At 46.8% G+C, this 25,447-nt stretch overlaps 2 protein-coding genes across 2 annotated transcripts in view; one reads left to right on the top strand and one right to left on the bottom strand.

Moving 5' to 3' along the window:
• LOC135241773 (cadherin-13-like) overlaps positions 1-1,352 on the top strand; it is a 35,466-nt gene extending 34,114 nt beyond the window's left edge. Inside the window, exon 13 of the mRNA XM_064312442.1 lies at positions 130-1,352. The gene's annotated coding sequence lies outside the window, so the exon portion shown is untranslated. The remainder of the gene's footprint in view (positions 1-129) is intronic.
• Positions 1,353-7,965: 6,613 nt separating this feature from the next.
• Positions 7,966-24,998, bottom strand: epx (eosinophil peroxidase). Its single transcript, XM_064312441.1, has 17 exons — positions 24,299-24,998; positions 23,849-23,939; positions 22,833-22,923; positions 22,258-22,433; positions 21,677-21,805; positions 20,735-20,871; positions 19,746-19,952; positions 16,911-17,280; positions 15,980-16,140; positions 15,368-15,626; positions 13,241-13,411; positions 12,893-13,103; positions 11,251-11,462; positions 10,507-10,671; positions 10,063-10,146; positions 9,109-9,214; positions 7,966-8,538 (listed from the first exon to the last, which is right to left on the bottom strand). The coding sequence occupies exons 1-17, from the start codon at positions 24,314-24,316 to the stop codon at positions 8,436-8,438; spliced, it is 2,691 nt and encodes an 896-aa protein (XP_064168511.1). The 5' UTR covers positions 24,317-24,998; the 3' UTR covers positions 7,966-8,435.
• Between the last annotated feature and the right edge of the window lie 449 nt (positions 24,999-25,447).

The following is a 25,447-nucleotide window of genomic DNA, read 5'->3' on the forward strand; positions in this document are numbered from 1 at the left end:
CCGGTCACATGACAGCAGGAAAGCGGGGGGGGCAGGGTTGGTGGGATGAGTTTTTCGCAGTGAGTGTACTCCTACGCCTGTGTGTTCAAGCGTGTGCTACTAATGTTTCTGTTCCTCTTTCTCTTACAGGTCTGTAAACTCTGCAGAAACCCTGCACACCAACCGACCCCGTCTAATCCCTGCGAGTGAGGGTGGAGCGGACCATGGGTACATAATCATTATCATCATCATCATCATCATCAAGTCCGATTATCCTTGGCAATGAAGCGTTTCTTGCAGAACTGTTCCCCCTCAGCTTCCCCATTTAAAAAAAAATCCTTTTTTCTCCTCCTGCTCTACCCCTTCCTGCCCTGCCTCCAACCTCCCCTCATAATTACTTAGTCCGACTGTCCAAGTTTTCTCGATGAACAGACCTGTCTCCAAAGGTTGATCTATCGCCAGGCTTCGCCGCTCATGCTCCGCCTCCCTGGACATGTGACCACGAGTCATCGGAAGTACCCCTTCTCTGCTGTGTTTGACCTGCTGCCTTTTGGAAGCTTGCTCACCGTACTGTCCTTGAGAGATTCTGATTGGCCTTCAGTGCTCATGTTTCCTGCTTGTTTCCGGCCAATGAGGAGGCAGACCCATAATCATCCTCAGCTCAGCTTAAATTAACATCACCTTTTTGAAACCGATTCCTTATTCACTCCAATGCAATCTTACATGAAAAACTTTTGGTTAGCATGGAAAAACCATGAAACCATGTTTTTACCATGAAAATATGAAATCTATGCTATAGTCATTTATGTCCATTTAATCATTTAACATAGCATATTCTTTCCCCTAATTAAAATTGTGAATTGTACATTAATCACCAGAGTTGATCTCAATTATGTTTCAAGTTCAAGAAGCGGAACGAATTTAACTGAATTCATATTCATTTCCTGAACTGGAATGTAATTGACCCTGACCCTCTTATGTACATTACAGTGAACTGGGCAAAGGCACTGTAATGTAGCCCCAGTATGACATCACAGGAGCCCAGCCTTCCTGGCTCAGTTTAAGTGATTGACATTTTTAAAAAAAAGGCTGAGTAACCTGCTCCACAATCCCATAATTCCCACTGAAACTCATTTTGGTTACCAGTTGGTTTTATGGTTGGTTTTGAGCGTGTAAAAATTGTGTGCATGTGTATGCTTATGAGTGTGTGTGTGTGTGTGTGTGTGTGTGTATTTTCTGTATTTGAATGTGTGAGTGAGACAGACCCAATTATAAAAAAGGAAAATGTGATTATATACATTACGGATTTTTGACTGTATTAATTATGAGGATGTGAACCATTTATGTATATATATTTTGCACTGATTTATTAAAGCTGTTACTGTATTTCCCTTCAGTTTTGGGTGTGTTGTGCTCGTGGGGTTTGTCTGAGGTCGATTGATGACAATGCCAAAGCACCAGGTCCAAAAATGACAAGCAATGTGAATAATTCTGTTTTTGTGTTTAACTGTGGTATAGATATGATGGACGATACGCTGATAAATGAAAGGTCATTCTTTTGGGATATGCTGAACAGCGATTAGCATGAACAGATACGGGAAGGGATTCAACATCGGTCCATGCGTGACTGGAAAAGGCGGGGTTTTGGGGGGGGGGGGGGACAGACCCATGGCCGGAATCCTCAGGCATTTAACATTCCGCTAGGCGAGTGACATCGCAGTGACATCACCAATGAGGTGAGAAATCTGCCGACCTCACAGCAATGACCCGGGGAGATGAGGGATGTAGGGGGGGAGGGGGAGGGCGTGGGTGAAGAAATATGGCAGGGAGAATTCCGTACTGTAATCTCTGTGACGTTTATGACACTTGATTGTACTGAAGACCATGACAGGCTGGCCTTCCTGTTCATTATCAGCCCTTGTGCCAGAGCAGAGACTGCTCCCATTTTCTTCCTCTAACGGTGTGCCGTACTCCTGTCCGGCCGTGACACCAAATCTGACCTGGGATCAGCCGGGGGTGGCCATTTGGAGACGGACTGCGAGCAGACGCAGATGCTGATTGAACTAATTAATTAATTAATTAATTAATTAATTAATCAGTCTAATTAAGCTTGGTGTCGGAACCTTCCCGGCCACAGAGAGCCAGTCATTTTCTCCTCAAAGAGAAATTCTGTCATTTTCACCGGAAACCTGAAGGCATTTTCACCGGAAACCTGAAGGCATTTTCACCGGAAACCTGTGTCCCAGCGGCATTCCCAGCACTTCCAGATATCCGGTTTTATCGTCTTCGGAGGAGATCGCGTCTCCGCTTAGCACAAGCCCGGCGTGTCAAATTCCAACGCGCGGGAGCCGCAGCGTCTGCAGGCGTCTCTGCTGTCCTTTCAATCAGCTGCCGCTTAAGGCTCCGGGACCGAGACTCCTCAGCCAATCAAGAGCCTCAGTTAGTCGCTGGTGCCACTGAAAGCCGTGTATATTTGGAAATAGCTTTCTTGGTTTTGAATCGAACCATTCTCTGACACTATTACACTCCAACAAGACTTAACCAACTCATTACAGACAAGGATAAACAGGTCTGCTGAGTGTAATCATAACAGAGTGTTATTATGACATGTTTTAATTGTGAAAGTGTGTATAATTGTGACAGGCTGTGTAATCAGGCTCCCGTGTAATTATGACACACTGTAGTCACGAAGGAGTGTGTTTAAGCACGAGAAGCCGAAGTGTAATTCTGGCAGAGTGTGTGTGTGGCGTGTGTAAAACGATGGGACTGTGACAGCTGTGACTGTCACTCATCACTGGAAGACGAGACAGACTCGAGGAGTCCCCCTGTAGCATGGTTACGGCGTCGCCGTGGCGCTCGCTGGCTGTCACGTTGTTCCTTTCATTTTGTTGCCTCTGCGTCCTGCGACCCGCCGACCCTTTAATGTTCCCACCCGCCTGTGCCAGGCTGCTACGAATCAGCAGCATGCTATTCTCACCTGCCAGTTGGAAGAACAATTTCAGTCTGATTGCTATGAAATATTAGTATGGTATGGTATGGTATGGTACAATATAGCATAGCATAGCATAGCATTGCATAGTGTAGTACAGCATAGCATAGCATAGCATAGCATAGCATAGCATAGCATAGCATAGTATAGTATAGCATAGCATAGCTTAGCATAGCATAGCATAGCATAGTATAGTATAGTATAGAACTTGAACCCTTGGGTGACATGGAAAGTGGGGAAATTTAACACCGATGCACTGTACTGCTTGCAGTTTTACACTGACACTCGCACCTTTGTAAACGTGTGAAATTCCACCCCCCACCCCATACGCACACACACGCACAACACCCCCCATCCACTTTGACTGGATATTTTTCACCAATTAATTTTTTTTAAATTAATTTTTCCATTTCATTAGTTTTTGGGAAAGTCAGACTCAAGGAAATGAATCCTGTTCTTTTAGAAAAAAAAAGAAATGCAATTTCACAGTTAACTTGCGCCAACAGATTTTTCTCTTAAGTGTCTGAAACCGGGAAGTCCTCCCAGCTCTGGTCCCCGGAGCAATGAGCAGCTTTTTAGAGAGAAACGCCGAGCAGGAAGGGGAAGTGGGTACGGGCAGTGAAGAGCAGCGCTACGAGATCATTCTCCCCCACCGCAGCTCATTTTCACCAAAAACACGATTCATACTTACAGAATTCACACGAGCTTCAGCTCAGTGGATCAAAGAACGTTTCGTTCGCAGAGAATAGTCATAAACAGACACGATCACCAGAGATGTCACTAAAAAACGGCGTCTAGCGGTCAGCGTGAACGACGAGGGAGCTGGCGTTACCCTCGCCTCTGCAAACTCGGCGCCAGACGGAAGTAGCGCCGCGCAGAGGCAGCCAGAACACGACGTTTCCGTCTTTCACGCCTCCTCCTTTTCCTTTCTTGGTAAACGGACTGCATTTATATAGCGCTTTTATCCAAAGCGCTTTACAATTGATGCCTCTCATTCGCCAGAGCAGTTAGGGGTTAGGGGTTAGGGGTCTTGCTCAAGGACACTTCGACACGCCCAGGGCGGGGTTTGAACCGGCAACCCTCCGACTGCCAGACAATCGGTCTTACCTCCTGAGCTATGTCGCCCTACCTGTCACCTGTCTCTTATCTAGCCGCATTTTCCTCACCCGGTGTTCCCATTTGCCCCAGTAAGGACCCGAGTTGCTCCCAGTGATTCTAATCTTGTGGATTTAGAGGCCCGCCCTCTTGGTATTAGTGTAGAGGCTGCGACTTCTGAACTTAGGACCCAACAGAGGTAGGTTGGTCCTGTGGACCGCAACGCACGGTTGTCCAACCGGTTACATTTGCAGAGCTGGCTGCTGACATAAACGGTCCATGCATTAGGACCAACACCACGGATGTACCACACAGTGGTTGTTGAAAGACATTTTAATTGTGTAGTATTCAGAGGGCATACATACATTTTTGCGACGCTATTGTTCTTGCGCGGGTTCCCAGTCTGCGAGAAATTCCCATTCCGCCCTCCCCGGTCCGAAATTATTTCTGCAACCCTGATCCCTCTCACTCCTCACTGTAACTTGTTTAAAAACATGTTAAATCATTAAAAACTGTGGTACATATGCTATCAGGGATTATAACCTTTATAAACATCCTGTTTTGGAAAAAGTATCTCACGAACAGTGAATATTTGCATGCTAAATCTGGGTAAATTATGGTAATTATCTTGGGTAAGAATATAATCATGGCGAATATCCTGCTTTAGGAGTTGAGCCATGGTAAATATGCAGAGTGGGGTGATATAAATGGCAAATGTGCTTTCTGAAAATAAAATAATGGCTAATCATTCCCATCACAGTAATTATTTATGCAGAACAATTGTGGGCCCGGGGGTGGGGGGGAGGAGTGGAGTCACCTACATCTGAATGAATCCAAGAGTATTTATGTATTTATGGACTACTAGAAATGTGTGCACTTAATATAGTGTACAATCTTCTGTTTTTTAATAACGTATATGATACGTTATTTATAGCTGTGTTGTGGAGCGTATGAATGCGTCTGCTTAGAAAACAATGAGCTCAAGATCCTTTATTCTTGTTCAATGTACACATTTAAAATGTGACTAAAAAAGCTCCACCGCCAGACAGAATAACTTAAATACTCACGGCACACTGCACACTGATGGGTGGGTAGGTAGATAGATAGATAGAAAGATAGATTCCTTTATTGTCATTGCACACAGTACAACGAAATTGAGTAGCAATCCTGACGGTGCATTCACACATAACAAACAGCAATTAGAAATAGAAAAGAGCTCAAGCTAAACTAATTTAAAGTGCTAAATATGTAAATAAAGGGTTCAGCCGGTTAGGGGATCTGCGTTTCGTCGCTCCCCCAGCGATGATCGCGCACCCGTGGACCTGCGGTCCACGAAAAGTCTTCCTCCTCCCGACAGTCTCCGAGCTCGCTGCGCAGCTTGGAGCTGGCTGGGACACGCGGCGAGAACGAGTGGCTCGCTCTCGAAAGGCAGCGTGGAAATAGTCGGATTTGGACATTTGCCGGCAGCCCCATGTTGGGCACCAATACGTTCTTTAAAATAAAAACGAGAGAGTGCATTGATAGTACATTACTTTCCGTCACGGAGCTCGTGTCCATTTGAGTTCAATCAATGCAGGTGAAGTGTGGTTTATGGAAGTGTGCCCCTTATCGGCACCCCAAAAGGAGAACAGACGGTGTTTACAGCGCTGGCAGGGAGTCAGCAGGGTCCGATAAAGAGACAATGCTAATAGCTCCAATAGCACAGTTGCAATCATTCGGTGGTGTGTACAGTGAGCGCTGAACAAAGATCTTGCAACACCATTCAAAAGGGAACAATACAGTAGGTAATGCAAATTACCTATGAGTCAGCAGCCAGCTGTGCTGGAAATGGTTCACGTGGTTTGATAGCCTTTCAGAGACAATACAAGCAGCGGCTATTGTTGCTACTGCTATGTTGTTGTGATTGATGTGAATTGTTTTTTCCTTCGATGATTTAGGGGTTTTTCTTTGATCTTTTGGCATATTAAGAGGAGAAGAAGCTCGAAGCTGGCTCGGGAGCATGGAGACTCTCCGTTTCCATAATTCCTCGAACTCTCCGCTGTAGAAGATCCATTTGAGTTGTATCACGTCATCTTTTTAAAAATCAGCACCCAATTGAGACCCAAGACACCAGGTGAGTTGAGTTAATGGTGTAATCCACTGCTCTAATTGATCCATGAAGTGCAGAGTCACTATGAAAACCAGCAGACCCTGTAGCTCTCCAGGACCAGGGTTGGAGACCACTGCTATAGTCCCTTATTTGCAGTCTCCTATGTATAACTGTTAGCACAGGGGAAAGGTCAAATTTTGGATTCAGATAACCAAGATGACATTAAATTAATCTCCTTCTGGTAGAACCAGATAAGGCGACACACTTTCCTTTGCCACTCAGTACTTCCACGGTTTGGTGTCTCATGGGATTCTTACATAGTACATTAATAGAATTGCTTGAAATGACGAAAGGACACAGTATTCTATGAGGCTTTTTCGGTCAATTAATTCCAATTCATTTCCTGATATTTACTACACAGCTGATGTGCCACACATAAGCACAACTACATATGAACATGTAAAGTCTTATGCTGTATGTGATCATCTGAGAATGAAAGAGTCTTTGTACATCTCAACAACATTACAATAATAAAAAAGAAGAAACGAGACTTTTCCAAAATATTCCAAGATTTTTGGAACTGAAATGTTTATAAAGTATAGCAAGTTATTCAAACTGTTGTCTGCCCTGCAGTAGCCTGTAAGTCCCCTCCTTACCAAAGTAGCTGAAGAGAGGAACCAGTTTTCAGTCAGCCCTCTGTACAAGACCAGCAGCTACTTAGCTCTACCACAAGGGGGTCCTAAATAAACAGACAGCAGGCAGGACACAGCCACTGCCACAAGAGGGCACTTTATATCAGTACTGAAACTGAATTTCAAGTAAAGCAAAGCAGCTATAGAACCTAGGACCATGCAATATAAATCTTCCTTGTGCCTTCAAACCAAATAACCACCCAGAGAATGTGCAGACTGCCTTACTTACATTTCTGATTCATTTCTGTTTTAGAAAATACTCAAGTTCATTGCTGGAATTAAATTAAAATAATATTTTTTCTCTGACAACCAGAGGAGTCGGCACAGCAGTGTCCATGAAATTGTCAGTCAGCTGGAGTCCAGCTCTTCTTAACAGAAAATGAATTCCTCCGGGACCAGAACGCTAACCGTAAAAAGTACATTTCGGCAATATAAAACAATGATATTAAACCTCCCGACTACAGCCAAAGGAACAATGCATTCGACTTCTTGAAAGCTTGAATAACCTTTACTGTAGATTTGACACGCTTGATATCAGTACAGAGAGGGCTAAGCTGATTACGTTTGGTCTCTGGCACACAGAGGAAGCTGACTGGAGTGCTTTAAAAAAAGCAGTTTTAATTTCTTGAGCGGTTCAATCCCTTATTGAAAGAGCTCTCAGAACCTGCACTATGGGTATCAATTTCCTGGAAGAAGCCAGTAAAACATTCCCTTAAAGGAGCAGTGGAAACAGACCAGTGTTTTTACTTTTATTTAAGAAGAAATCTAACCTGATCCTGAACTGATCCTTAACACATGACAAATGAACAGAGGGTAATGATGATGCTGCTTCATTGTAGTGTCAAATAACAGATTTAGCATATTTTAATAATAATCTGTGCTATTGAAATACACATACACACTACATCTGCTTTTCAAATTGGATGTTGGCCTGTCTTCAATATCTCTCAAAAAAATCTGTCGTTGAGGAGCCCACTTGCTGGCTGAAATGCATTGTGGAGTAGCCATCAGAACGTTATATATATACACAAGCCAGTATCTGTATGTCCTGTGATGTTTAGGTCAGAATGGATTATCATTATGAAAATCATACAAATCGCTCAAATGACCAGAATTACATATTTTCAGAAACAAAATCATGACAATATTTATTCTCATGCATACTTCAATTAAACTGTGAATTTAGCATTGCTCTGAAGGAATTAGCTAAATATTACAAAGCCAAGCGTATTGCATTAGGCAATACATTGGCTTAAATACAAGCAAAGCAACAACTAATATACAAGGTAGACATCAAACGCTGGATCGAGAAAATGATCAAACAATAAGATCCTACAGGACACAAAACGGAAGGGGGTAATGTCTTCATTCAGCTAGATATCCCATGCCTCCAAAAAAACATGGCATGAAGCCTTGATTATATTGAAATGTGCTCATTTCCACCTGCTTGGAAGGTACACCACTGAAAAAGAGCTCGAGGTGGAACTGTCCTTCTTGGCTTAACTGACACTTACGGAGTACACGCTGGTGCTGAGGGGAGCGTGCCCACTGGTGCATTCTCTAACGCACCGTTCTCTGCATGTGCTTCAGGTCACTGCGACGTTCCCTCCTTGAGGGCGTGGTCCCCGCCATTCCATTGGTCCTTTCTCTGGCAGCACCCACCAATCACAGGCTTGTGTCTCTTAAGAACGAATCTGACAGATAAAATGTGCAAATGTGAACAAACTGATGTGATTCCCAATCTGTAATTGAATGACGGAATGGAAAGCGATTTTATTGACAATATTGCTGCCAGAGATGCGGATTGGTCTCGGCTGCGCCGGCTGGTGGAGAGAGCACACACACCTTGGCTGCGTTAGCTAATCAGCCCAGGTGCTTAAAGGTGCGCTGCTCTCCACAGTTCGGGCCCGAGACCGGGAGCTCACACCGAGAGGGAATTTCTTTATTTGCGCTTCTTTTAATTTCAGTTTTCGTTTCTTTCAATAAGACGGGGAACAGTGAACCCCCACTGAAACCCCCACTGAGTTTGTCTGCTGGAAAGCTACAGCAGCCCACCTACAGAGCAGGGAACTGAAATATTTGTCGCTCTGTTTTACTTAGGGTGCGGATATCTAGACAACGCGTCAATCTCAGCGAAACTACCTGGATTTATTTCATTTTTAGGTGTCCTTTTAATTCCAGTTTTTTATGAAATTGTGAAATTCATACATGCATTGCTAATATTTCTATTTGCATCTTTTTTGGTCTTTCGCTCTTTTGCTCACCTCCGGTAGCATACGATCACCAGCGCCAGCGCGGCGATGCCGCCAACGACTGCCATCACCGCGGAAACCAGTGAACTGACGGAGCCGGACGGCAGGCCGTCGGACTCTGAGACACGGAAACACAGAGAGAGGTTAAGCACGCTCTGAGCACGGCGGACTGATGTGCGTTAAGAGTACGGGCACAAACACTTCCCTGGACCATAAATAACCGTGCGATAAATGTGCCGACGTCCTGTGAGCGTGTGTGTGTGTGTGTGGGTGGGTGGTACGCACACCCAATATTTTTGTCTTCTAGAACATTCCCAGAGAGTTACTGCAAATATTCCCCGCACGTACATTTGTCCGGTTTCCTGGAGGCCCCCTGAATGTAATATGTAAAAGACACACTGCAGTAATGGACTGCTATTTAGTTATATCATTCCATCGACAAAAAGGAATGGAATTGTGGATGCTCGTTTTTTTCAATTTTATCTGGAAATACATGTTAACAAAATTCTTAAAATGCTATTAACGCAAATCCCTAATGGTTTTTTCATGATTAAAACTGATGACCATCAGGGGATATTGCCGGTAAGTTCATCTGGATTGTTAGTTTGGAGCATTATATTCTAAGACCGTGTAGAACAGTGTAGTATATTGGGAAAGGTGTAACCGAAACGTCATAGGTTCGACTCCCTGGTAGGACACTGCCATTGCACCCTTGAGCAAGGTACTTAACCTGCATTGCTTCAGTATATATCCAGCTGTAAAAATGGATACAATGTAAATGCCATGTACAACAAAGTTGAGTGAGTCGCTCTGGATAAGAGCGTCTGCTAAATGCCTGTAATGAAATGTAATGGAATGCCCCTCTAACAACCAAATAGCAGCCTAGATGTAATGTTCTCCGACAGTCTTGAAACGCTTGGTGTTAAATGGGAGTGCGGTCCGGCCGGGGGGGAAGTACGCTCTTACCTGCGCAGGTATAGGAACCAGGTGTGTTGACACACTCCGTGTTCTGTGGGCAAGGGGAAGGCTGAGCGGCACACTCATTTATATCTAAAACAGTATCGAGCACAAATGGACTGCATTTATATAGCGCTTTTATCCAAAGCGCTTTACAATTGATGCCTCTCATTCGCCAGAGCAGTAAGGAGTTAGATGTCTTGCTCAAGGACACTTCGACATGCCCAGGGCGAGGTTTTGAACCGGCAACCCTCCGACTGCCAGACAATCGGTCTTACCTCCTGCGCTATGTCGCACAGACACAGGCATACTTTCATCACACTGTTTTTAAGTTAACCAGCGCTGCCTACCAGTCATTCCCATGCACTTATTCTTCCATTTGTCAATATGCAAATCTTGACTGTGTGTGTCACCAGACATGTGGGTGGAGCTGGACTCTGTGGGGGCGTGCACCTTGACAGGTGGGCGGAGCTGGACTCCATTGGTTGCTGTTGTGGTCGCATCTGATGGAGGAGGGGCCGTTCAGGCGGTAGCCGTCATGGCAACGGTACAGCAGGGCAGAGTCGCAGAGCAGAGAAAAACCAAACTTCAGCCTGGGGATGGCACCACAAATGGGATCTGAAAGACAGAAGGGGAGAGAGAGGGAGAGGAGGTGAGAGAGGGGGAGAGATCCCTTGTTCTGTCTCTTCCCCTTCTCTGTCCCCCCCTCCCCTTCCCCCATGCATGCATTGAAATTCAAATTCAAATGAAAAATACTTTATTGGCTACTTTACATGACAAGAGACATCATATGTGTATCATATGCGGCGGTGTAGCATAACGGGTTAGGAGTTGGTCTTGTAACCTGAAGGTGACAGGTTCGATTCCCGGGTAAGGACACTGCCGTTGTACCCTTGAGCAAGGTACTTAACCGGCATTGTTTCAGTATATATCCAGCTGTATAAATGGATACAATGTAAGTTGCTCTGGATAAGAGCGTCTGCTAAATGCATGTAATGTAATGTGATATGTTGCCATAGCACAGAAAAAGAACATATACAGTACAATTGAACACACAAACACAGATATAGACATACAGTGTACAGAAAAATACACAAATATAGTCACAGGCTATTCTTATCAGCCCCCTGTCCATCCAATGACCTTTCCTTCTGCCTGTCTCTCTCATTCTGTCATCCCCCCCCCCCCTTCCCCCACCTGTGTCCGGCTCCCCCCAGGCGCTCAGGTCCAGGTGTGGGATGAGGGGGTGGGAGCAGGGCAGCACGTCGCCCGGGCGCTGGGTTCGGGCGAAGGGGTCAGGGGGCACGTGGGCGATGTGGGTGTTGTCACAGATGATCCGGGACAGGGAGACCCTCTGAAGCTCAGCCCTTTGGGCTTCGCTGAAGACCCCTTCCCTCTCCCACCAGAACCTTCCGTGAGGGAGGAAGCGAGCGAGAGAGAGAGAGAGAGATATCGAGATATCACGGCTCCCAGGAGAAAAAAAAAAATGCCACGTACAAACACAAAAATTTTTTTTAACAGAAAAGCACTTCCTGATTGAATGTCCTTAATTCAAGCAAATTCTGCCAAAATGTAAATTTCATTTTGACAACACACCTGATGCTGATAAGCTACCGCCCTTATTAGGGGAATACCAGGATGCCTCAAACTGACCGCCCGGATGCTTTTTGCAAACGAATCACATTTACATTACAGTTGGTAATCCATTAAATTATAGCAAAAGGGAGTTGTGTGACCGGGAATTGAGGAGACTTGATTCAGTTATACCTGGTGCCTGATACCTAACTGATGGGTGTACGTCTCAGAAGGTGTAATGATATTAACACGTCTACTCTGACATTGCATTACATTGCAGGCATTTAGCAGACGCTCTTATCCGGAGCGACTTACACAACTTTTACATAGCATTTTTACATTGTATCCATTTATACAGCTGGATATATACTGAAGCAATTTCGGTTAAGTACCTTGCTCAAGGGTACAACGGCAGTGTCCTTACCCGGGAATCGAACCTGCGACTTTTCGGTTACAAGCCCAGTCGCTTACCCGCTGTGCTACACTCCGTCCTGACATAAATGCTACAAGCTTTATCCTCTCAGGTTTCAGGCTGATTCTGCTAAAAAGTTTGACATTTCATCAAGCTCTTCCTCTGCTTTCGTTACTAAGATCATTTTTCTGAAATTGAGACAGAAACCTGCCCTTTTTCCTCATGGGGTGAATGAGGTACTGGCAAATGGCACAGTCCATTACTGGAGAAATGTGGGTAAGTGAGCGAGAGACAGAGTTGCATGGTACAGTCCATTACTGGAGAAATGGGGGAGAGTGAGAGAGAGACAGAGGCGCATGGTACAGTCCATTACTGGAGAAATGTGGGTAAGTGAGCGAGAGACAACAGCACATGGTACAGTCCATAGAGAGAATTGGGGTAGAGGAGAGGAGACAGAGGCACATGGTAGTCCTTCTGTAGAAATGGGTGAGAGTGAGAGAGAATAGGTCATGGTAACGTCCTTACTGGCAGAAATGAGGAGACAAGAAACAGAGCATGGTACGTCACTAGAGACATGTTTTAGAGTTAGAGGAAAGTGAACAGACGGGTGCTGTGGTATCTTCTGCTTGATTGGCTTTGCAGAGTTAGGTCAGTAATATGTTCAACTGTGTGAACTGTGTTCTTGGCGACATAGCTTACAAATAGTATTGTACCTGTACTGCCTGTGTTTAGCAGGTCTATGACCATGAAATGCACTTTTTGTACATCGCTTTGGATAAAAGCGTCTGCCATAATAATGTAAAGGGTGCAGAGCTGCGAGCGGCATTATTCGGGGAAACAGCCCCCGCTCACCTATCTCCGTCTCTCAGAGCTGAAATGTTGGCCACAGCAGGCCGCAGCGGCCCCACCGCCCCCGGAGGGCTCGGAATGCCCAAGTGGTTGCGCGGCGTCCCGTACAGGCCCAGGAGCTTCTGGGCCAGGCTGCGGTTTCCCAGCGTCTGGGCCAGGTCCGGCCCCGTCACCGGAACCGAGAGATTGCACAGCTGACGCCACGCACTGTACCCTGGGGGAACACCGGACCGGGGGGGGGGCGGGGGAGGGCTTGTTTAGGATCAGTTTAGCCTTCGGGGTAACGGATGCGGTCGGGGTACGGGCGGGGACTGTGTAAGCGGGCGTGAGGGTGCGTGCGTGCGTGCGTACCGGGCAGGCCGTGGTCTCTGCCCCGCTGCAGGTTGAGGGCCCCCAGGTCCAGCGGCAGCCCCCCCTGGGCCTGGAACAGCCTCTCCGTCAGCTCCTCCACCATCATCTGCCCCGGACTCTGCAGCTTCGCCGGGGAAAACAGCAGCCCTCTCAGCACTGGGTCTATACCACCTGAGAGAGAGGGGGGGGAGAGAGAGTTACCACCTGAGAGAGGGGGGGAGAGAGAGTGTACCACCTGAGAGAGAGGGGGGGAGAGATACCACCTGAGAGGGGGGGGGAGTATACCACCTGGGAGGGGGAGAGAGAGTATACCACCTGAGAGAGGGGGGGAGAGAGTATACCACCTGGGGGGGGGGTTACCACCTGAGAGGGGGGGGAGGTACCACCTGAGAGATAGGGGGAGAGAGAGTGTACCACCTGAGAAAGAAGGCGGGGGACAGAGTGTATCACCTGAGAGAGAAGGGGGAGAGAGAGTATACCACCTGAGAGAGGGGGGGAGAGAGTATACCACCTGAGAGACAGGGGGAGAGAATACACCACCTGAGAGAGAGGGGGAGAAAGAGTGTACCACCTGAGAGAGAGGAAGGGAGTATACCACCTGAGAGAGGGGGGGGGGCAGAGAGACTGTACCACCTGAGAGAGAGGGGGGGAGAGAGTATACCACCTGAGAAAGAGAGAGGGAGAGAAAGACTGTACCACCTGAGAGAGGACACCTGATAGAAAGCAAGAGAGAGAGAGAGAGAGAGATAATAAGAGAGAATAAGAGAGGTGGACAGAGAGATTAATGGAGGGATAAGGGACTGAGAGGAATGGCCAGGTGGGAGATATTTGAGGCCAGGCACAGATATTCGCCACATGAGAGAAAATGGGAGCTTCCCCCATGATCTGCTACCGTTTCCCCTGCGTTGTGCGTGTGCCAAGACATGCACACTGAACTGGTTCACAAACTCTGCGTGCGAGGAAGCAGAGCTCACACGACTGGTCCTGAGAAAGGGCGGCCATGCAGAAGGCCAATGAACTTACAGGGAACGTTTAAAAGTTACTGCTGCTAAAGGAGGTTCTACCGATTACCGCAGCTAGGAGGGGCGCACACTTTTTTGCCGCAGAGACGTTCAATGTCTGATGATGTCTTTTGAGAACACGATGGAAGAGGTATATTTTTTTTCCGTCATTTTCTAAATCGTGCCACCTTGGGGCGACATAGCTCAGGAAGTAAGACCGATTGTCTGGGAGTCGGAGGGTTGCCGGTTCAAACCCCGCCCTGGGCATGTCGAAGTGTCCTTAAGCAAGACACCTAACCCCTAACCTCTAACTGCTCTGGCGAATGAGAGGCATCAATTGTAAAGCGCTTTGGATAAAAGCGCTATATAAATGCAGTCCATTTACCATTTATCAACACTAGGACTTATGCGACGATCAAAAGTGCGGTTGATTCAAAATTGACCAAAAATCGAGGCATGGTGGCGGGGAGGGATACTTACTTTTTTTTTACAACGCTGTAGTTCTGAAAATATTTTTTTAGAGTAAAGAAAAAAACATCACCGATTAACAGAGAGCTGAAGCACTCCTGGAAGTCAGCGGGCCCCCTCAGACGTGCGCTAACGATACAAAATCTCTCAGGAGCTGTTCGCTCTCACGAAACACCTCGCTTTCGCTGAAAGCAGGAAGGGCGTGCCGGTTCACAGCTCCACCGTTACTCCCCCCGCCCTCCAGCTCCCAGACCCCCGTACCCCAACACCGAAATCTCCCTGAAACATTACATTACAGGCATTTAGCAGACGCTCTTATCCAGAGCGACTTACACAACTTTTTTTACATAGCATTTTACATTGTATCCATTTATACAGCTGGATATATACTGAAGCAATTCAGGTTAAGTACCTTGCTCAAGGGTACAACGGCAGTGTCCTTACCCGGGAATCGAACCTGCGACCTTTCGGTTACAAGCCCAGTTCCTTACCCACTGTGCTACACTGCCGCCCGAAACGCTCCCCCTCGTGTCTCTATTCTACCCGGCCGTTTGGCTGTTCCGCGGCACCCGTGCGTTAGAAGCGGAGGCTCTGCGGGCCGACCGAAAGGACACCAGCGGTCGTTGACGGCGACAGCCCTCCACCCCCCCTCTCCTACCCTGCTGCACCACCCTCCAGGAGGCGAAGAGGGAGCGGTGGAGGGGCAGGGGCGGGTGCTCGGGGCTGGGGGTGTAGCCGGGGCCCAGGCGGGCCACCCGTGGCTGCACGGTGACGTGGGCGAAGCGGAAGGCGGCGGTGGAGAAGGCGTTGGCGATGCTGGGGTCCGCCTCGGCGCCGTAGCCCCGGTACGGGGGGAGGAGGGAGCGGAAGCCGCTCTCCCCCAGGACCCGCGGCAGGTAGCGGTCCCACGTCAGCACCTGCGCCGCAGACAAGGTCGAGAGGACGCATCGCATTACATCACATAACATTGCATTACATTACATTACATCACATTACATTACATTACATTACATTGCATTTACAGAGCGACTTACACAACTTTTACACAGAACGTTTTTACATACGACCACCGAATAGAAATAGTCGTTCGCTTTCGAGCAGTTCATTTCACATCACGTGCGCACCAATGACAGGGACGGCCGAACGAAGGCACGCGGGGCAGGGAGAGAAGGATAGAGGGAAGAGGGCAGACACAGAGGGAAGGACAGAGAGAAAAAGGAAGAGGGTGTGGAGGGAGAGGCGCAGCGAGAGAGAGAGAGAGAGAGAGGACCTGGTGCACGGCCCCCACAATTTTGCGGGCCTCCTGGTACAGGGTTTCGGGGCCCCAGTGGGGGTTGACGAGGTGCAGCCGGCCCGCCAGCCGGTTGTGCTCGCGCAGGAAGAGCGTGTGCAGCGCGATCATCCCCAGGTGCTCGTTGGCCCGCGAGTCCCCTGCACACACAGAGCACACGGGGGCCGCTGTAGCCATGGCAACCGGGAGCAAATCAGGCCCCTTCCTCAGCTCACACCCCACGTAAACTGGCTCTGTATCCTACACCTGGACTATATCGCAAGACGGGTCGGCAATGGCTCACTGTTTGCACTTTGTTTTGAACTGTTGGTGATTAAATTAAAATCTCAAATTCAAAGGTTCTACTAAAATCTGCTAAATATTTCTTTCAGCCTGCTTTTTGTGGTTTTAATGCATTGTGTGTGCTCATTTTTGCTCAAAAACTATCTTTGTTACCTTAAATTAATATTGTCTATCACATTAAAAGCAAAAAAAAACTTTCCGCAGATTTTTATTCTGGATCACTGCTGAAAACTGTAAAAAAAAAATCCGCAGATTCCGTTTGGGCTTGGCAATGAATTATAAAGCATACAGGACACATGGCTTCTTCCTGATTCTGAATTATTCCTGAATATGATGCCAAGACCTAAAGCAGTTGCTAGTTTGTATTTAACGCAAGCTCTCATATAGCCTTCAGTAACCCTGAGTTAGGAGCTGAACACTAACCCCCCACAGTATTAAGGTGGCATTAACCTGTAACAGTGAGTCTAACCTACAGTAGCTATCTCTATTATAATCGATATTGTTGTCATTTGCAACTCATATAAACGATCGGAATGGCAACACTGCATGAGGTCACGTGTGAGGTCACCCAGTTGAATCTGGATTTGGATTTGGATACCCGGGCTGGGAGGAGGCGGCCCGTCCGTACCTGCCTGGAAGCAGGAGGTGAGGTTGGCCTGCTCCGCGGGGGTCTCCGGGCCGGTGCAGTTCTCCCCCCCCCGGCACGGCCCGCAGGGGTCCGGGTGGAGGGGCGGGCGGGGCAGGTACGGCATGTAGGCCAGCCCCCCGTCGGCGTGCAGCGGGTTGAGCGCCAGCAGGCCGAGGGGGGAGGAGAGGTTGCGCAGGGCGGAGGAGAGGGAGGCGGAGCTGCCGTACACCATGCTGGCGTCCACGAAGGAGGTGATGGCGTTGAGCTGCTCCCGGTGACGCAGCGGGGTCGCCGCGACGACGCAGCTGGGGGCGGAGCGGAAAAAGGGCATGCAGCTCTGCAAGCCCGAGCGAGGGTCCGTGAGAGGAATCTGAGAGAGGAGAGGAGAGGGGGAGAGACAGCGGAGGAGAGGAGAGGGGGAGAGACAGCGGAGGAGAGGAGAGGGGGAGAGACAGCGGAGAAGAGGAGAGGGGGAGAGACAGCAGAGGAGAGGAGAGGGGGAGAGCAGAGGGGAGAGACAGCGGAGGAGAGGAGAGGAGAACAGGGAGAAGAGAAGGAGAGAGGGAGAAGAGGAGGGGAGAGACAGCGAGGAGGAAGGCAGAGACAGCGAGGAGAGAAGGAATGAGAAAAGAAAGAAGATACAGAGAAGGAGAGAAGAGAAGACAGAGGGTAAAAGAGAAAGAAAATAAGGAAGCAAGAGAAAAAGGAGAAAAGAGAAAGCAAAGCATTAGGCACTGCATCAGTCACTTATTCAGGATCAAACTACACTGAGCTGGATCTAAGATAGACATGTTTTAATCATGTGCAACACCTCACATTTATTAAGTATCACATAACATTTAAAAGGTATCATACTGTATATTACAGTACGTATAAGTATCAAACATTAGGTCTCACACAACAGTTAAAAAGTTTCAAACGTGAAACTTGTCTTGAGATAATGAAAATTTTTATTATTACTGAAGAACGTACTGAATTAAAACTGAAGAAAAAAATTGAATGCCTTGGCCATAGCCCCCTTGTGGCAACCAGAGAAATAAACTTGGTCTACTTCAGTCGAATATTGAGTTGAGAAGATCTTGCACTACAGCTGATATGCTGCAGTCCCCACAGCGCTCTCCATCACTGTGGATTTCCCCCCCTGCAACACTGCAACCAGACTACACCTCCCAGGGAACCGAAGCCAGGAGGGCAGGAATGGCTCAGTCATCTTCACCCCATTTTCTGCTCTCTCCTTCCTTCGCTCTCTGTCTGTTCGCCTGAGTTTCGTGATGTAATGCTAACGGTCGCTAGTCCTGTTCATCATTCTCCAGGCCATCTAGGAAGGCCCTGCAGGAGACTTGGATCTCCTTTACACTGCACATTAACACCTCATAAAAATACATGTGTAAATGCAGCCAGGATGCACCCAGGATGAACTGTGACCCAATCCTCCAATCCTCCTCCAGAGGCAGCCAGGGATGCATTATGAGCACATGGAACACAAGCGTAAATGCAAATGCATTTTCAGTCCACATACAACAACTACGTAATCAACAACCACCGTTATCTTTTACGGGACCCTTCCTTATTGCGAAAATAACACAGTGACGTTAGTCTACAACAAGTCAGTTATGCTATCCTACAAGGGACCTGCGCACTAGAGAGAGAGGAAAGGAAGGACTGCATTATATAGCACTTTCACGCTTCATTTATGCTCTCATGCAGCAGTTGGGTAGGTGTCTTGTCAGAATCGACACGCAGGCGGAGGTTGAACGGCACTCGATCGCAGACATCGGTCTTACATCTGAGCTATGTCGCCCACTGTGTGCTGTTTGAGCGGAGTGAGACATGCGACGAATTCAATGCGTACAGTGGAGACCATTTAATGCCGGTAACTAATCGGTGAAATGCTGGGCGGGTCAAAGGGAGGGAGAGATGCTCCGAGTCCACGTGCGAAACTGCTGGTTGTCCATCCATTACATTACATTACAGGCATTTAGCAGACGCTCTTATCCAGAGCGACTTACACAACTTTTTATACAGCATTTTACATTGTATCCATTTATACAGCTGGATATATACTGAAGCAATTTCGGTTAAGTACCTTGCTCAAGGGTACAACGGCAGTGTCCTTACCCGGGAATCGAACCTGCGACCTTTCGGTTACGAGCCCAGTTCCTTACCCACTGTGCTACACTCCATCCACGTGTGAATGTTCCCTTGTTACCAGGAGGTTTGATACCCCGCATTGGCACTTTCTGCCCCGTGACCCCATCTCAATCTATAACCCTCTCTGCTTTCCCCCAGGCCTGACTGAATAAAGTGAATAACAAAAAGATTACAGGCGTTAGGAGATAAGGTTCTCTTTTCACAGAAATGGCAAGCTGATTAAAAACTGGGGAACGAACGAAGTAAAAGTGAAGCTGGTGCTTTCGACAAAATGAGAACATTTACTTCTTAGAAATTGAATTGAAAGAGTAATTGAATTGCAAGAGAGGTATATATATATATATATATATATATATATATATATATATATATAGAGAGAGAGAGAGACAGAGAGTGAGAGGAGAGAGAGAGAGAGTGTGTGTGTGTGTGTGTGAGAGAGAGAGGAAGAGAGAGAGAGAGAGAAGAGAGACACAGAGAGAGAGTGTGTGTGTGTGAGAGAGAGAGGAAGACAGAGAGAGACAGAGAGAGTGTGTGTGTGTGTGTGAGAGAGAGAGGAAGAGAGAGAGAGAGAGAAGAGAGACACAGAGAGAGTGTATGTGTGTGAGAGAGAGAGAGTGTGTGTGTGAGAGAGAGAGAGTGAGCGGAAGAGAGTGAGAGAGAGAGAGCGGACGAGCCGTGTAGAACCTGTATGGGGAAGCAGGGCGTGTCTCGGCTGCAGGTCCGGGTGCAGTCGGCCCCCGTGCGGAAGGTGGAGGTGCTGGGGCTCTGGGGGGTGAGGGTCAGGTCGTGGTCCAGCCACTGGCCCCACTCCACCAGCAGGTGGGACAGCGAGGCGTCCATGGAGATGTCCTCGTTCTGGGTGTAGAGCACCACCTGAGAGACCGAGCGCACCTGGGGAAGGCAGGCCACAGCCATGAAAGGCATTTATTTAATATTCATTAAATAATTAAGGTCAATGATATTAACGCTTCATTTCTTCTAAAAACAGAGCTGCCCATGCAGGAGATATATCGTCCCATAGATTTTCAATCCAACCCTAACAAAGCGAACTTCGTTCCACAGCGCGAGATCTTTTTTAACTGCTAATTAGTAGAATCAGGTGTGCCAAATTAGGGTTGATATAAAATCTTTGGGCAGCCCTGTTATAAATGGAGTGAACAGTCTGAATTACAAAAGACTCTTCAGGTAGAGTTTGGAAAATAGAAAAATCATGGCTTAGAAGGAAATTAGCTGAAGGGAGATTCCACACTTGTATCTAGTTCTCTTTTTAACAGAGGCAGTTGTGAGCATGTGCCACAGCTTGCTAGGTTGTGGGTGATTCATCCCAGGCTTGATGCAGTGCTGGATATTCTCTATATTGTAGGTAACTGATAGGCCTTTGTGGGCTGAATGGCCTGTGGTTGAGATTGTGTATTCTTATGTTCCCATGTTCTACTTATATTCTGCCACCTACTGTTACTGCTGCTGGTATGGGCTTCAGAACTTTACAGGCACCAGTGCAGGGGCTGGTCTGACAGCTAGTGTATCAACTCTGATAATACAACAGTCACGCCAACACCGACATTCACTCAAACACTCAACCAAATCCACACCAAACAACATTCCAACAGTATTCCCCATGTTGATGTTCATACACTGTTGATTTAGGAGTTAAAAAGGGCGTGGCCTCTTACCGGGGGTAGAGTAAAGTTGTGATAGGTGTGCTGGGGGTCCCAGCCACGGGGTGCTGCCCGGCCATCCTCGTACTCCGGGGGCAGCCACCGGGTGTACGGGGTGTTAGCTGCACCCCACAGAGGGTGCTGTCTGGAGGGACCAGGCACAGGGATTTTACCCCTAACACAGTATTCCCAACAGTATCCACAACAACACAGTATACCCACCAACATTCACCCAAACACTCAACAAGATCCACACCAAACAACATCCATAACAGTATTCCCAATAATAACACAGTATATACCCACCAACATTCACCCAAACACTCAACAAGATCCACACCAAACAACATCCATAACAGTATTCCCAATAATAACACAGTATATACCCACCAACATTCACCAAAACACTCAACAAAATCCACACCAAACAACAACCAAACAGTATTCCCAAAATTAACACTGTATACCTACCAACATTCACCCAAACACTCAACAAGATCCACACCAAGCAACATCCAAACAGTATTCCCAACAACATCCACATCAATCCGGTATACCCACCAACATTCACCAAGTACTCAAAATCTTCACTAAAAACATCTAACACAGTATTCCCTAAAACATCCTCACACAGGCATGGGGTGTGTTAGGGTAGGTGTATATAGCTGATGGACAGGTGTAGAGGTGTGTTAGGTTTGGTGTATATAGCTGATGTAAAGGTGTAGAGGTGTGTTAGGGTAGGTGTATATAGCTGATGGACAGGTGTAGAGGTGTGTTAGGGTAGGTGTATATAGCTGATGTAAAGGTGTAGAGGTGTGTTAGGGTAGGTGTATATAGCTGATGGACAGGTGTAGAGGTGTGTTAGGGTAGGTGTATATAGCTGATGTAAAGGTGTAGAGGTGTGTTAGGGTAGGTGTATATAGCTGAATGACAGGTGGCAGGTTGATCGAGTGTGGGTGCAGTGTGCACTCACGTGTGGTGCGTAGCGTTGGGACAGGCAGTCCGTCGCACAGACGGGTGGGCGGAGCTCGGCGGAACAGCCGCTCGCCTGCAGGAGCGTCTCCATGTCTTCCACACTCAGCAGCTCTGAGACAGATTCAGACACACAGCCCCGACTACACTTTCACATACGCTTTCTCATCTGACGCAAGTCCACGCAGACACAACACTAATGCAAACACTGTGAACCAGGGTGAATCAAACCACCAAACTTGAATACTAAGTGCAAATATTCTGCCTCCGTTGATGCCAGTCTTGGAGCATCAGGTAGCAAATATCACCATTTTAAAATCAGCTTTTCACAATCAGTTGACACCAGACATGGGTCAAATAGGTATTTGTTTTGGATTCAAATACTTTTCTACGCTTTACTGATCTTGTCTGGAGTATTGGAACCAATGAAATACTCTCAAAAAGTGCAAACCCCGCCTTCTGGTCATATTGGCAGGCTCAATTACACCACGGAAGACAGGGCACAAAAAAGTATTTGAATCCAAAACAAGTGCCCATTTGACCCAGGTCTGGTTTACATGTAGTACCGGTGATGTTGGGCTGGGTCATGGTGTTGGTGTAGACCATCTCGCGGATGAGCTCCACGGTGTTGTCCAGCACTTCCGCCGCCCAGATGTGGGCCTTGGTTCTGGGCCCCGCCTGCTTGAACTGGGCCAGCAGGTCGCTGGGTCTGACCGAGCCCTCTGACAAGGACATCTTCACCCTGAGCGGGAGAGAAGGGGGGACGGGAAGACTTCGCTGCGTCTGACTGCTCTGTTGTTCGCTCGGGAGTAAGTCAGGCACAGAATCAAACATCCATGCGCTCACATCAGCCCTGGGTCAAATACCTATCTGTTTTGGATCCAAATACTTTTCTACACTTTACTGATGGACAGCAGAAATGTTACACAAAACTCAAACCAAACTAAAATACAGGCACACACATTTGTTTCCAATGCAAAAGGAATGTGTGTAGGCATGTTTTCAATACTATCTAAATACATTTGGATTTGGCGTAGTCGTAATATGATAATGATTGAAGCAAAGCAACTTCAGCATTTCTGTGCAGTATCACTGTCACAGGAAGTGACATCAGTGCCCCCCACTCTGTCCAGGTAATCACCTCTCGCCTGTGTGTGTGTATGCAGCGTCAGTCAGCTCCGTAGCTCTCTGTAGGGCCTCCTGTACAAACCTGGAGCCCAGGTGCACAGCCACTGTACGGAAGACAACAGCACATACATGGATGAGCAGCACTAATTAAAGCTGACCGTCTACACCTCAACCAGACATTCATCACTTCATTTCAAATGCGCTAGAGTACAAAGTCGAAACAACGTTAAAACTGTGTCACTGTCCCAATACTATTGCATTTAGCTGTGTTTCACAATATGCATAACCACATATTTCAAGTATACTAATATATATACACACTCACCGGACACTTCATTAGGTACACCGGTTCAACTGCAAACTGCACCCATTAACGCAAATATCTAATCAGCCAATCACGTGGCAGCAACTCAATGCATTTAGGCATGTAGACATGGTCAAGACGATCTGCTGAAGTTCAAACCAAGCATCAGAATGGGGAAGAAAGGTTATTTAAGAGACTTTGAACGCGGCATGGCTGTTGGTGCCAAATGGGCTGGTTTGAGTATTTCAGAAACTGCAGATCTACTGGGATTTTCACGCACAACCATCTCTAGGGTTTACAGAGAATGGTCCGAAAAAGAGAAAATATCCAGTGAGCAGCAGTTCTCTGGGCGAAAATGCCTTGTTGATGGCAGAGGTCAGATGAGAATGGCCAGACTGGTTTGAGCTGATAGAAAGGCAACAGTAACTCAAATAACCACTCGTTACAACCGAGGTGTGCAGAAGAGCATCTCTGAACAAACATCACGTCAAACCTTGAAGCAGATGGGCTACAGCAGCAGAAGACCAACCCGGGTGCCACTCCTGTCACCTAATGAAGTGGCCGGTGAGTGTATATATATATATATATGAATATGAAAAAAAATATTATTTTCTGTTTTACTGCATAGATATACAAAATACGCAATACATTTTAAGAAAAAATAACAAAGTGTGCAAAAAGTATGGATAATCATACACTCCATTCAAAGGAAAAACAGGAAGTACCTGATTGGTTCTGGGACGAGGAGTGGGGCGTGGCCGGAGGCAGCAGGGGGAGGGTCAGAGAGAGAGCCAGAGCCAATAGGGAGAAGGGTAACTGAAACGCAGTGAGTTAATCATTTACTGACACTGTCAATATGCTACTGTGATGTATAATGAACCACTGATATACTGACATACCAACACACTTAAGTAATGATACAATTACACACAAACGTGATGGTACCTTGACACACTAGCACCAAAAACACTGACATATAAACACATTCACAGTCGGAAACAAAACCATTGATAATACTGACAGACTTTTTGAAACACTGACAAACTAATAAACTGATTATTAGCCTTGGTCCAGGTCAGTTATTTTAAACTCCAAAAAGTTGCAGAACATTATGTTAGCATGGTTTGTAGGAGTCAATCCAAAGTGACAGCATGTTGGTGTACGCTGGTCCTTACCAGGGATGCCGGGTCCATCTCTGTCAGTCCCTCAGTCCCTCTGTACTGCTCGGTCTCAGAGTTTTCCACCTCAGACGTTAGTGTTCGTTCCTGTGCACGACACCCAGCATTCCTCTGGGTCTAATACCAACACTGTGCGTGTTCTCATGAGTAAGTTTCATCTGATAACCTGTGTGTGAGCCCGCCTAAAGTCAGTACATCAGTGAAACTGACTGGCGTTACAGTATCAGTACGTGTCAACAGAAATCAATGTGTGTGTGTGTGTGTGTGTGTTTTTGTCTAAGAGCGACCGTCTCTTTCTGAGCGTGTCTCATCGTACGTGCCAGCGGGTATGTGACTGCGTCTCAGTGTGTGTGCCTGTCTCTCCAGGTGTGGAGGGACTTTTATAACCTGGCAGCGTAAGCAGGTATGTGCAGAATCCACTTATCGCTCCCTCTGGTGACAAACATCCCACATCAAACAATGATGAGTCTCTCCCACTCTCCTTCCTGGCATTTGCAGTCAAATTCAATTTAACACAGTCTTTCATAGAATTAGCATATTGCAGATTTATGTGGTTTAATACAGTCCTTTTTCTCTTTCATTAGTAGCCGACAGCAGTTAGGTGTTTTTCAGTTTCATAAAATATTTGGTTTCTAATGCTAAAACTTAATCTAATCTGTAATATTTATGCCATAATACAACTGTACCATGTAACCAATAACCACCAACTTTAATGTAAGAAAATGTGTATACATGACATGTACTATATAAAATATATAATAATGACACTGTGTTTCGTAGTTGTTTGCACTTCTGTTTGCATAAAGCAAATGGAAATTCATATGCTGAATGAAAAGCGCTCTATAAAGATTGATTTAATATAGCAATACTACAATCAATTGGCCAATCACTTGATTAGCCAATGGTGGCTATGTTTATAATTGGACAAACTTCTTTTGATATAATATGGTTTTTAAGATGTTTGGTGATATTTTTAAACATGAAATAATGGCTGAAAACACTGCAGATTTGTTTGAGGAAGCCATGTTTTTGTCTAATTGCAATTCACACATATTTAATCAAAGGAGATGGTGAAGGAGATCATTTTCACATCAATAACTTATTACACATGTGTGTGCACGCTGTGATTTAGCAATTAAGGAAGAA

Source organism: Anguilla rostrata, chromosome 16 (assembly GCF_018555375.3).
Source record: "Anguilla rostrata isolate EN2019 chromosome 16, ASM1855537v3, whole genome shotgun sequence".
NCBI lineage: Eukaryota > Metazoa > Chordata > Actinopteri > Anguilliformes > Anguillidae > Anguilla > Anguilla rostrata.

Bases quoted from the DNA above. Each gene is read 5' to 3' on its own strand.
- epx (XM_064312441.1), bottom strand. The intron at 19,953-20,734 runs GTAAGAGGCCAC...TGCCTTCCCCAG, and splicing joins ACAACTTTACTCTACCCCCG to GTGCGCTCGGTCTCTCAGGT. The intron at 13,104-13,240 runs GTACGCACGCAC...GTGTTCCCCCAG, and splicing joins CAGAGACCACGGCCTGCCCG to GGTACAGTGCGTGGCGTCAG.